The sequence below is a fragment of the Hyla sarda genome, chromosome 1, assembly GCF_029499605.1.
Source record: "Hyla sarda isolate aHylSar1 chromosome 1, aHylSar1.hap1, whole genome shotgun sequence".
Taxonomy (NCBI): domain Eukaryota; kingdom Metazoa; phylum Chordata; class Amphibia; order Anura; family Hylidae; genus Hyla; species Hyla sarda.
Genome location: NC_079189.1, coordinates 595,535,007 through 595,546,720, shown reverse-complemented (window position 1 = coordinate 595,546,720; position 11,714 = coordinate 595,535,007). Strand labels below are relative to the sequence as shown.

General features: G+C 41.6%; 1 protein-coding gene across 1 annotated transcript in view; it reads left to right on the top strand.

The window, feature by feature from the left end:
- The first annotated feature begins 244 nt into the window (after positions 1 to 244).
- The window catches only part of LOC130295764 (uncharacterized), a 34,361-nt gene continuing 22,891 nt past the window's right edge, over positions 245 to 11,714 (top strand). The window contains exon 1 of the mRNA XM_056546846.1: positions 245 to 465. Within this exon, the coding sequence (XP_056402821.1) occupies positions 414 to 465 (52 nt within the window). The 5' untranslated portion in view covers positions 245 to 413. The remainder of the gene's footprint in view (positions 466 to 11,714) is intronic.

Below are 11,714 nucleotides of genomic sequence, written 5' to 3'. Positions count from 1 at the left end.
ACTTTATAAGGTGTCATGTTAGATATACTTGAACACTCACTCTTGCTACATAACGCTTCTATTTGTATACATACCGTATCCGTCTTAATTAAATTTAATGTGGTCTGAAGTGATAATATGGGGGGATCAGGACCAGGAGGGGACAGGGGGGGGGGGGGGGGGATAATGGATTCGGAGTCCTGTCTCCCTGATTAACATTCTCCCCTCAACCTCAGGCTGCTGCCGCCGGACAAAAGAAATCTCCTAAGTTTTTCTCTTTAATAGGCTGAGGCCTGATTTCCCGTCATTGTGCAGACCCCCTTCCCTTACAGGAATGGACACTCCACCCCGACACTGAAAAAGTCCTGATTCTCTGCAGCCTCGCACACAAATCTAATACACTCCGACAGAATTTACTCTTATTACAGGAGATAATGGGGATTCCCAGTCTGTGGCTGCTGGTGTCTCTTTGTGTCCTCCCGAAGTGTAAGTACGAACAACAACAAAAATAATAGGGCAAATAATAGTGCAAAAATATAGTAGCGATAGAATAATAGTAATGATTTATAGTGTTAGTATGTGTACATTATATGTTTATTTATTATTATATTATCGTGATTTTAACCATTACATTACCATACAGTAATATTATTGTTCTATTGATGTTATTTGTGTTATTATTAGTTATTTTTATGATTTTGTTGTTATTATGACTGCGTTGAAGTCATAAGTGCCCATACCTTTTTTACAATGCCTGACATGTACAGTGCTCCCTCAAGTTACAATATTAATTGTTTCCAGGATGACTATTTTATGTTGGGACCATTGTATGTTGGGACTATAACTCTATGGAAACCCGATAATTGGTTCTGAAGCCCCAAAATGTCATCTAAAAATAGGAAAAAGTGAGGATTAAACAAAAATAAGTAGATCACGAATACAGATAAAGCAAATCCTTAAATATAAAAGTGATAAAGATCTGCTGGGAGCTGTAAATCACTGTCTATGTAGAGGACAGGAACTTCTTAAGGGTCCTGTACAGTACACACAGTGTCCTAAAAAAGTAATGGAGCCGCCCTCACCTGGTGTCCAAAGGAGCAGCTAAGCCTGGCACAGGTAAAGAGTACAGAACATGTAATACCTCCCTGTACTGTAGGGGGCGCTACCAGACACCAGTCAGTGCATACACTTCAGTAATACAGGTACAGAGTAGTACAGAACATGTAATACCTCCCTGTACTGTAGGGGGCGCTACCAGACACCAGTCAGTGCATGCATTTCAGTAATACAGGTAAAGAATAGTACAGAACATGTAATACCTCCCTGTACTGTAGGGGGTGCTACCAGACACCAGTCAGTGCATACACTTCAGTAATACAGGTAAAGAGTAGTACAGAACATGTAATACCTCCCTGTACTGTAGGGGGCACTACCAGACAGACAGACAGTGCATACACTTCAGTAATACAGGTAAAGAGTAGTACAGAACATGTAATACCTCCCTGTACTGTAGAGGGCGCTACCAGACACCAGTCAGTGCATACACTTCAGTAATACAGGGTTTTTTTTTACCAGTGAATGTCCATTCTGATTGGTCGGTTCTTTCAGCCATTGACACGTTTCACAGATTTGGACTGTCCGTAGCATTGTATGTTGTCTATATTGTATGTTGAGTCTGGTTTCAAGTTACAATGTCCAGAAAAGACCATTATATGTTGAAACTATTGTAAGTTGAGGGATCACTGTAATCCTAATGCATATTCCCCCTCTCTTAGGTGACATCGGATCACTATTATATTTCATATTAAGGAGACAATTATTTCAGCTTTTATATTTATTTATATCATTCACACGTGGTTAGTATTTAGTAGAATTGCCTTTACATTGTATAACTTGGGTCACACATTTTGGGGCATTTCACAAGCTTCTCACAATCATTTGCTGGTGTTTTGGCCCATTCCTCTTCACACAATCTGGTGTATCTTGGTCAGGTGTGTGTAGGCCTACTTGTTCTTCCCATTCATTTTCTATAGGATTCAGCTCAGGGCTCTACAATGGCCACTCCATTACTTACACTTAGCTGTCCCCAACCCATATAAAAATAATAAAGAAAATATTACAATTTTATTTATTCATCGTTAAAAGGAATTAACACCTGCACAGCTGAACATGCTTCAATATAAAATTATACATAAAAAGCAAACTATCGGAACAGGAATTGTCTACAGCAGATACAAAAGTAACAGACCCTCAGCTGTAAAGTATTAGGTCAGCGTGTGTTTTCATCCCCTGAATTTCGATAAGGATGTCTTCATCCACAGACCCCAAATATCAACCTGAGGACAGAAGTTCCACTGTTTATTTCTAATCCCGGATAACCCCTTTAAAATCGTGTAGCGTGGAAGCTTTTACTTCTCATTGCTCTTTATATAGTGGTGTAGCGGGGCCCATTGAGAAGTGTGTAATGTTTGCCAGTCATGACACCTCTTCGCCTCGTAGGCTGATTGGCTGCAGAATACCGCATGGCTGCAACCCCAGCACCTGGAACAGTTATCTGGTCACTATATATAGTGGTATTATTTGATTACTGTATAGTGGCGTTACTTACTGTACAGTACATTTATGGCAGTTTACAGGTTTGGCATCACAGTGTAATGTAGGGCAGTGTTTCCCAACCATGGGGCCTCCAGCTGTTGCAAAACTACAACTCCCTATGACCTCCCTACAACGCCTAGGCATTCTCCTGTTGAGGTGGTGAATGGTCTCCTGAGGGATGTCCTCCCAGACCTGGACTAAAGCATCCACCAACTCCTGGATAGTCTGTGGTGCAATGTGGCATTGGTGGATGGAGTGAGACATGATGTCCCAGATGTGCTCAATCGGATTCAGGTCTGGGGAACGGGCGGGCCAGTCCATAGCATCAATGCCTTCCTCTTGCAGGAACTGCTGACACACTCCAGCCACATGAGGTCTAGCATTGTCTTGCATTAGGAGGAACCCAGGGCCAACCGCACCAGCATATGGTCTCACAAGGGGTCTGAGGATCTCATCTCAGTACCTAATGGCAGTCAGGCTACCTCTGGCAAGCACATGGAGGGCTGTGTGGCCCCCCAAATAAATGCCACTGCCAACCCGGTCATGCTGGAGGATGTTGCAGGCAGCAGAATGTTCTCCACAGCGTCTTCAGACTCTGACACATGTGCTCAGTGTGAACCTGCTTTCATCTGTGAAGAGCACAGTGGCGATCTTGGTGTTCCCTGGCAAATGCCAAACGTCCTGCACGGTGTTGGGCTGTAAGCACAACCCCCACCTGTGGATTTCGGGCCCTCATACCACCCTCATGGAGTCTGTTTCTGACCATTTGAGTGGACACATGCACATTTGTGGCCTGCTGGAGGTCATTTTGCAGGGCTCTGGCAGTGCTCCTCCTCCTCCTCCTTGCACAAAGGTGGAGGTAGTGGTCCTGCTGCTGGGTTGTTGCCCTCCTACGGCCTCCTCCATGTCTCCTGATGTACTGGCCTGCCCCCTTGTAGCGCCTCCATGCTCTGGACAATACGCTGACAGACACAGCAAACCCTCTTGCCACAGCTCGCATTGATGTGCCATCCTGGATGAGCTGCACTACCTGAGCCACTTGTGCGGGTTGTAGACTCCGTCTCATGCTACCACTAGAGTGGAAGCACCGCCAGCACTCAAAAGTGACCAAAACATCAGCCAGGAAGCATAGGAACTGAGAAGTGGTCTTTGGTCACCACCTGCAGAACCACTCCTTTATTGGGGGCACCTTGCTAATTGCCTATAATTTCCACCTGTTGTCTGTTCAATTTGCACAACAGCATGTGAAAGTGATTGTCAATCAGTGTTCTTCCTGTGTGGACAGTGGGATTTCACAGAAGTGTCATTGACTTGGAGTTACATTGTGGTGTTTAAGTGTTCCCTTTACTTTTTTTGAGCAATGTACATTTGGTCCCGCATAAAACAAGCCTTATGTGGGTCGTGATGAAAAATTAACGTTGCGAGAAATTGTCTGCAGATACAATTATGGAACTTATCAGCATTCTGGAGAATTTTGAGTCACAGGGGAGTTTACGGAGAATGACCTTGTGTAATGTACATGGCAGCCGACCAAACCATTGGAACTGTTCGTGTGAAGACAGGACATCTGGGAATGCATAGTAATTTAGGAGAAATAGTTACTTCAGGAAACCTGAATCCTATCCTGATAAATGCAGATTATGATTTGTGACCCCTGTGTACAAGAATATAACTACTATAATACTGCCTCCTATATACAAAAATATAACTACTATAATACTGCCTCCTATATACAAAAAAATAACTACTATAATACTGCTCCTATATACAAGAATATACCTACTATAATACTGCCTCCTATATACAAAAAAATAACTACTATAATACTGCTCCTATATACAAGAATATAACTACTATAATACTGCTCCTATGTACAAGAATATAACTACTATAATACTGCACCTATATACAAGAATATAACTACTATAATACTGCCTCCTATATACAAAAAAAAATAACTACTATAATACTGCTCCTATATACAAGAATATAACTACTATAATACTGCTCCTATATACAAGAATATAACTACTATAATACTGCTCCTATATACAAGAATATAACTTCTATAATACTGCCTCCAATATACAAGAATATAACTACTATAATACTGCTCCTATATAAAAGAATATAACTACTATAATACTGCCTCCTATATACAAGAATATAACTACTATAATACTCCTCCTATATACATGAATATAACTACTATAATACTGCTCCTATATACAAGAATATAACTACTATAATACTGCTCCTATATACAAGAAGATAACTACTATAATACTGCTCCTATATACAAGAAGATAACTACTATAATACTGCTCCTATGTACAAGAATATAACTACTATAATACTGCTCCTATGTACAAGAATATAACTACTATAATACTGCTCCTATGTACAAGAATATAACTACTATAATACTGTTCCTATATACAAGAATATAACTACTATAATACTATCTCCTATGTACAAGAAAATAACTACTATAATACTGTCCCTATGTACAGGAATATAACTACTATAATACTGCCCTTTATGTACAAGAATAACAGTGGGGATCAAAAGTTTGGGCACCCCAGGTAAAAATTTGTATTAATGTGCATAAAGAAGCCAAGGAAAGATGGAAAAATCTCCAAAATGCATCAAATTACAGATTAGACATTCTTATAATATGTCAACAAAAGTTAGATTTTATTTCCATCATTTACACTTTCAAAATAACAGAAAACAAAAAAATGGCGTCTGCAAAAGTTTGGGCACCCTGCAGAATTTATAGCATGCACTGCCCCCTTTGCAAAGCTGAGACCTGCCAGTGTCATGGATTGTTCTCAATCATCATCTGGGAAGACCAGGTGATGTCAATCTCAAAGGTTTTAAATGCCCAGACTCATCTGACCTTGCCCCAACAATCAGCACCATGGGTTCTTCTAAGCAGTTGTCTAGAAAACTGAAAATAATTGACGCTCACAAAGCTGGAGAAGGCTGTAAGAAGATAGCAAAACGTTTTCAGATGTCAATATCCTCTGTTCGGAATGTAATTAAGAAATGGCAGTCATCAGAGACAGTGGAAGTTAAAGCAAGATCTGGAAGACCAAGAAAAATATTAGACAGAACAGCTCGCAGGATTGTGAGGAAGACAATTCAAAACCCACACTTGACTGCACAATCCCTCCAGAAACATCTGGCAGACACTGTAGTTGTGGTACACCATATTCCACTATAAAGAGATACGTGTACAAATATGATCTTCATGGAAGAGTCATCAGAAGAAAACCTCTTCTACGTCCTCACCACAAAAATCAGCGTTTGAACTTTGCAAATGAACATATAGACAAGCCTGATGCATTTTAGAAACAAGGTCTGTGGACCGATGAGGTTAAAATTGAACTTTTTGACTGGAATGAGCAAAGGTACATTTGGAGAAGAAGGGGAACAGAATTTTACGAAAAGAACCTCTGTCCAACTGTTCAGCATGGGGGTGGATCAATCATGCTTTGGGGTTGTATTGCAGCCAGTGGCACAGGGAACATCTCACGAGTAGAAGGAAAAATGGATTCAATAACATTTCAGCAAATTTTGGATGCTAACTTGATGCCATCTGTGAAAAAGCTGAAGTTGAAGGGGTTATCCAGGAAAAAAAACTTTATAATCTCAACTGGCTCCAGAAAGTTAAACAGATTTGTAAATGACTTCTATTAAAAAATCTTAATCGTTTCAGAACTCATGAGCTTCTGAAGTTAAGGTTGTTCTTTTCTGTCTAAGTGCTCTCTGATGACACGTGTCTCGGGAACCGCCCAGTTTAGAAGCAAATCCCCATAGCAAACCTCTTCTAAACTGGGCGGTTTCCGAGACACGTGTCATCAGAGAGCACTTACTCAGAAAAGAACGACCTTAACTTCAGAAGCTCATAAGTACTGAAAAGATTAAGATTTTTTAATAGAAGTAATTTACAAATCTGTTTAACTTTCTGGAGCCAGTTGATATAAATAAAAAAAAGTTTTTTCCTGGATAACCCCTTTAACCCCTTAAGGACCACGGACGTATGAGTGCGTCCCTGCGCCCTGGGTCTTAAGGAACAGGGACGTACTCATACGTCCCAGGGAATTTCACATCCCGCCGCGCGCTGGGTGGGTTGTGTAACCGGATGCCTGCTGAATTCATTCAGCAGGCGTCCCAGGCAAACACCGAGGGGGGTCCCGGGACCCCCCCATGTCGGCGATCGCCGCAAATCGCAAGTGAATTCACACTTGCGATTTGCGCGATTCCGGGTCATTACGGGTCTATGGTGACCCGGTGACCCGGAATATAAGGGGGATTGCGGGTGTCTAAGACACCCACAATCCCCCTGAAGAGATAGGAGTGAGTGCCACCCCTCCTATCCCTGCTATTGGTGGTCTAGACGCGACCACCAATAGCAGATCGGGGCGTTTTCCCCATTCTGCCCACCCACAATAGGCGGGGCAGAACGGGGAAACGACTGAGGACCGGCGCCGGAGTCCACTTATCCATCTGCGGAGGCTGCGGGCGACGATCGGCGTCGGAGATCAGCGGGCGGCGATGAAGTGCAGCAAGCTCCCTGGATCCGACGGAAGCCTAGCAACATCTGGAGGGCTGCAGTCCGAGACCACTATATAGTGGTCTCTATACTGCGGCACTCCAGATGTTTCAAAACTACAACTCCCAGCATGCCCAGAAAGCTGTTTGGGCATGTTGGGAGTTGTAGTTTTGCAACAGCTGGAGGGCTACAGTTTGAGACCACTATATGGTAGTCTCTGAACTATAGCTCTCCAGATCTTGCAAAATTACAACTCCTAGCATGCCCACACAACTGTTTGCTGTCTGGGCATGCTGAGATTTTTAGTTTTGCAGCATCTGGAGGGCCACAGTTTGCAGTGGTCTCTATACTGTAGCTCTCCAGATGTTGCAAAACTGCAAATCCCAGCATGCTGGGAGTTGTAGTTGCGATCCCTCCAGCTGTTGCATAACTACATCTCCCAGCATGCCCTTCGGTGATCAGTACATGCTGGGAGTTGTAGTTTTGCAACAGCTGGAGGCACACTGGTTGGAAAATATTGAGTTAGATAACAGAACCTAACTGAAGGTTTTCCAACCAGTGTGCCTCCAGCTGTTGCAAAAGTACAACTCCCAGCATGCACGGTCTGTCAGTACATGCTGGGAGTTGTAGTTTTGAAACAGCTGGAGGTTTGCCCCCCCCCCCATGTGAACGTATAGGGTACATTCACACGGGCAGGCTTACAGTAAGTTTTCTGTTTCAAGTATGAGCTGTGGCAAATTTTTCGCCGCAGCGCAAACTCCTAGCAGGGAACTCACTGTAAACCTCCGCCAGTGTGAATGTACCCTAAAAACACTACACTACACTAACACATAATAAAGGGTAAAACACTACATATATACCCCCTTACACTGTCCCCCCCCCCCCAATAAAAATTAAAAACTTATTTTACAGCAGTGTTTCCAAAACGGAGCCTCCAGCTGTTGCAAAACAACAACTCCCAGCATTTCTGGACAGCTACTGACTTTCCAGGCATGCTGGGAATTTAGCAACAGCTGGAGGCACCCTGTTTGGGAATCAATGGCATAGAATACCCCTATGTCCACCCCTATGCAATCCCTAATTTAGTCCTCAAATGTGCATGGCACTCTCTCACTTCGGAGCCCTGTCGTATTTCAAGGAAACAGTTTAGGGCCACATATGGGGTATCTCCGTACTAAGGAGAAATTACAAATTTTTACAATTACTACAAATTTTTCTCCTTTTACCCCTTATGAAAAGGAAAAGTTGGGGTCTACACCAGCCTGTTAGTGTAAAAAAAAAATTTTTTTACACTAACATGCTGGTGTTGCCCTTTACTTTTTATTTTCACAAGAGGTAAAAGGAAAAAAAGACCCCCAAAATTTGTAACGCAATTTTCTCCTGAGTACGGAAATACCCCATATGTGGGCGTAAAATGCTCTGCGGACGCACAACAAGGCTCAGGAGTGAGAGCGCATTATGTACATTTGAAGCCTAAATTGGTGATTTGCAGAGGGGTGGCTAATTTGACAGCGGTTCTGACATAAACGCAAAAAAATTAATACCGACATGTGACCCCATTTTGGAAACTACATCCCTCACAGAATGTAACAAGGGGTATAGTGAGCATTAACACCCCACAGCTGTTTGACAAATTTTCGTTAAATTTGGATGGGAAAATGAAAAAAAAAAAAAAATTTCACTAAAATGCTGGTGTTACCCTAAATTTTTCATTTTCACAAGGGAAAATAGGAAAAAAGCCCCCCAAAATTTGTAACCCCATTTCTTCTGAGTAAGAAAATACCCCAAATGTGGATGTAAAGTGCTCGGCGGGCGAACTACAATGCTCAGAACAGAAGGAGCACCATTGGGATTTTGAAGAGAAAATGTGTCCGGAATTGAAGGCCATGTGTGTTTACAAAGCCCCCATAGTGCCAGAACAATGGACCCCCCAACATGTGACCCCATTTTGGAAACTACACCCCTCACGTAATGGAATAAGGGGTACAGTGAGCATTTACACCCCACAGGTGTCTGACAGATTTTTGGAACAGTGGTCCGTGAAAATGAAAAATAAAATTTTTCATTTGCTCAGCCCACTGTTCCAAAGATCTGTCAAATGCCAGTGGGGTGTAAATACTCACTGCACCCCTTATTAAATTCTGTGAGGGGTGTAGTTTCCAAAATGGGGTCACTTGTGGGGGGGTCCACTGTTCTGGCACCACGGGGGGCTTTGTAAACGCACATGGCCCCTGACTACCATTCCAAACAAATTCACTCTTCAAAAGCTCAATGGCGCTCCTCCTCTTTTGAGCATTGTAGTTCGATCGCAGGGCACATGACGTCCACACATGGGGTATTTCCACACTCAGAAGAAATGGGGTTACAAATTTTGGGGGGTATTTTCTGCTATTAACCCTTGCAAAAATTTGAAATTTGGGGGGAAACACACATTTTAGTGAACATTTTTTTTTTTTTACATATGCAAAAGTTGTGAAACCCCTGTGGGGTATTAAGGCTCACTTTATTCCTTGTTACGTACCTCAAGGGGTCTAGTTTCCAAAATGGTATGCCATGTGTTTTTTTTTTTTTTTTGCTGTTCTGGCACCATAGGGGCTTCCTAAATGCGACATGCCCCCGACCAAAATTTGCTCTCAAAAAGCCAAATATGACTCCTTCTCTTCTGAGCATTGTAGTTAGCCCGTAGTGCACTTCAGGTCAACTTATGGGGTACCTCCATACTCAGAAGAGATGGAGTTACAAATTTTGGGGGGTATTTTCTGCTATTAACCCTTGCAAAAATGTGAAATTTGGGGGGAAACACACATTTTAGTCAAAATTTTTTTTTTTTTTTACATTTGCAAAAGTCGTGAAACACCTGTGGGGTATTAAGGCTCACTTAATCCCTTATTAAGTTCCTCAAGGGGTCTAGTTTCCAAAATGGTATGCCATGTGTTTTTTTTTTTTTTTTGCTGTTCCTGCACCATAGGGGCTTCCTAAATACAACATGCCCCCCAAAAACCATTTCAGAAAAACGTACTCTCCAAAATCCCCTTGTCGCTCCTTCGCTTCTGAGCCCTCTACTGCGCCCGCCGAACACTTTACATAGACATATGAGGTATGTGCTTACTCGAGAGAAATTGGGCTACAAATATAAGTATACATTTTCTCCTTTTTCCCCTTGTAAAAATAAAAAAATTGGGTCTACAAGAACATGCGAGTGTAAAAAAGGAAGATTGTGAATATTCTCCTTCACTTTGCTGCTATTCCTGCGAAACACCTAAAGGGTTAAAATGCTGACTGAATGTCATTTTGAATACTTTGGGGGTGCAGTTTTTATAATGGGGTCCTTTATGGGGTATTTCTAATATGAAGACCCTTCAAATCCACTTCAAACCTGAACTGGTCCCTGAAAAATAGTGAGTTAAGAAAATTTTGTGAAAAATTGGAAAATTGCTGCTGAACTTTGATGTAGTGTTGAGCGGCATAGGCCATATTCGAATTCGCGAATATTCGCGAATATATGGACGAATATTCGTCATATATTCGCGAATATTCGCATATTCGTAATATTTGCATTTTATTTTCGCATAAGCGAAAATTCGCGAATGCGAAAATTAACATATGCGAAAATTAGCATATACAAAATTAGCATAAATGAAAATTCACATATGCGAAAATTCGCACAGTAGTATTAGAGTCTTCTTTACACCACACAAACTGGAAGCAGAGAGGGATGATCACTGTGATGTTTACTGTGAAAAAAAAAAAATAACGAATATTCGTAATTACGAATATATAGTGCTATATTCGCGAATATTCGCGAATTCGCGAATATGCGATATTCGCAAATAAAATTCGCATTGCGAATATTCGCGAGCAACACTACTTTGAAGCCCTCTGGTGCCTTCCAAAAGTAAAAACTTGTCAATTTTATGATGCAAACATAAAGTGGACATATTGTATATGTGAATAAAAAAAAATTTATTTGGAATATCCATTTTCCTTACAAGCAGAGAGCTTCAAAGTTAGAAAAATGCAAAATTTTCAATTTTTTCATCAAATTTTTGGATTTTTCACCAAGAAAGGATGCAAGTTACCATAAAAATTTTCCACCATGTTAAAGTAGAATATGTCACGAAAAAACAATCTCAGAATCAGAATGATAACTAAAAGCATTCCAGAGTTATTAATGTTTAAAGTGACAGTGGTCAGATGTGCAAAAAATGCTCTTGTCCTAAGGTGTAAAATGGCCTGGTCCTTAAGGGGTTAAAGGCTTCTACAAATGGATAATGGATAAACACACCTCGAAATCCACGGGGGATTACATCAAGAGGCGTAAACTGAAGGTTTTGCTATGGCCTTCACAATCTCCTGACCTCAACATAATTGAAAATCTATGGATAGACCTTAGAAGAGCAGTGCGGACAGACAGCCCAGAAATCTCAAAGAACTGGAAGACTTTTGTAAGGAAGAATGGGCAAAGATACCTCAAACAAGAATTGAAGTGACTCTTTGCTGGCTACAAAAAGCGTTTACAAGCTGTGATACTTGCCAAAGGGAGCAGTACAAGATATTAACTGTTACGCCGAGCGCTCCG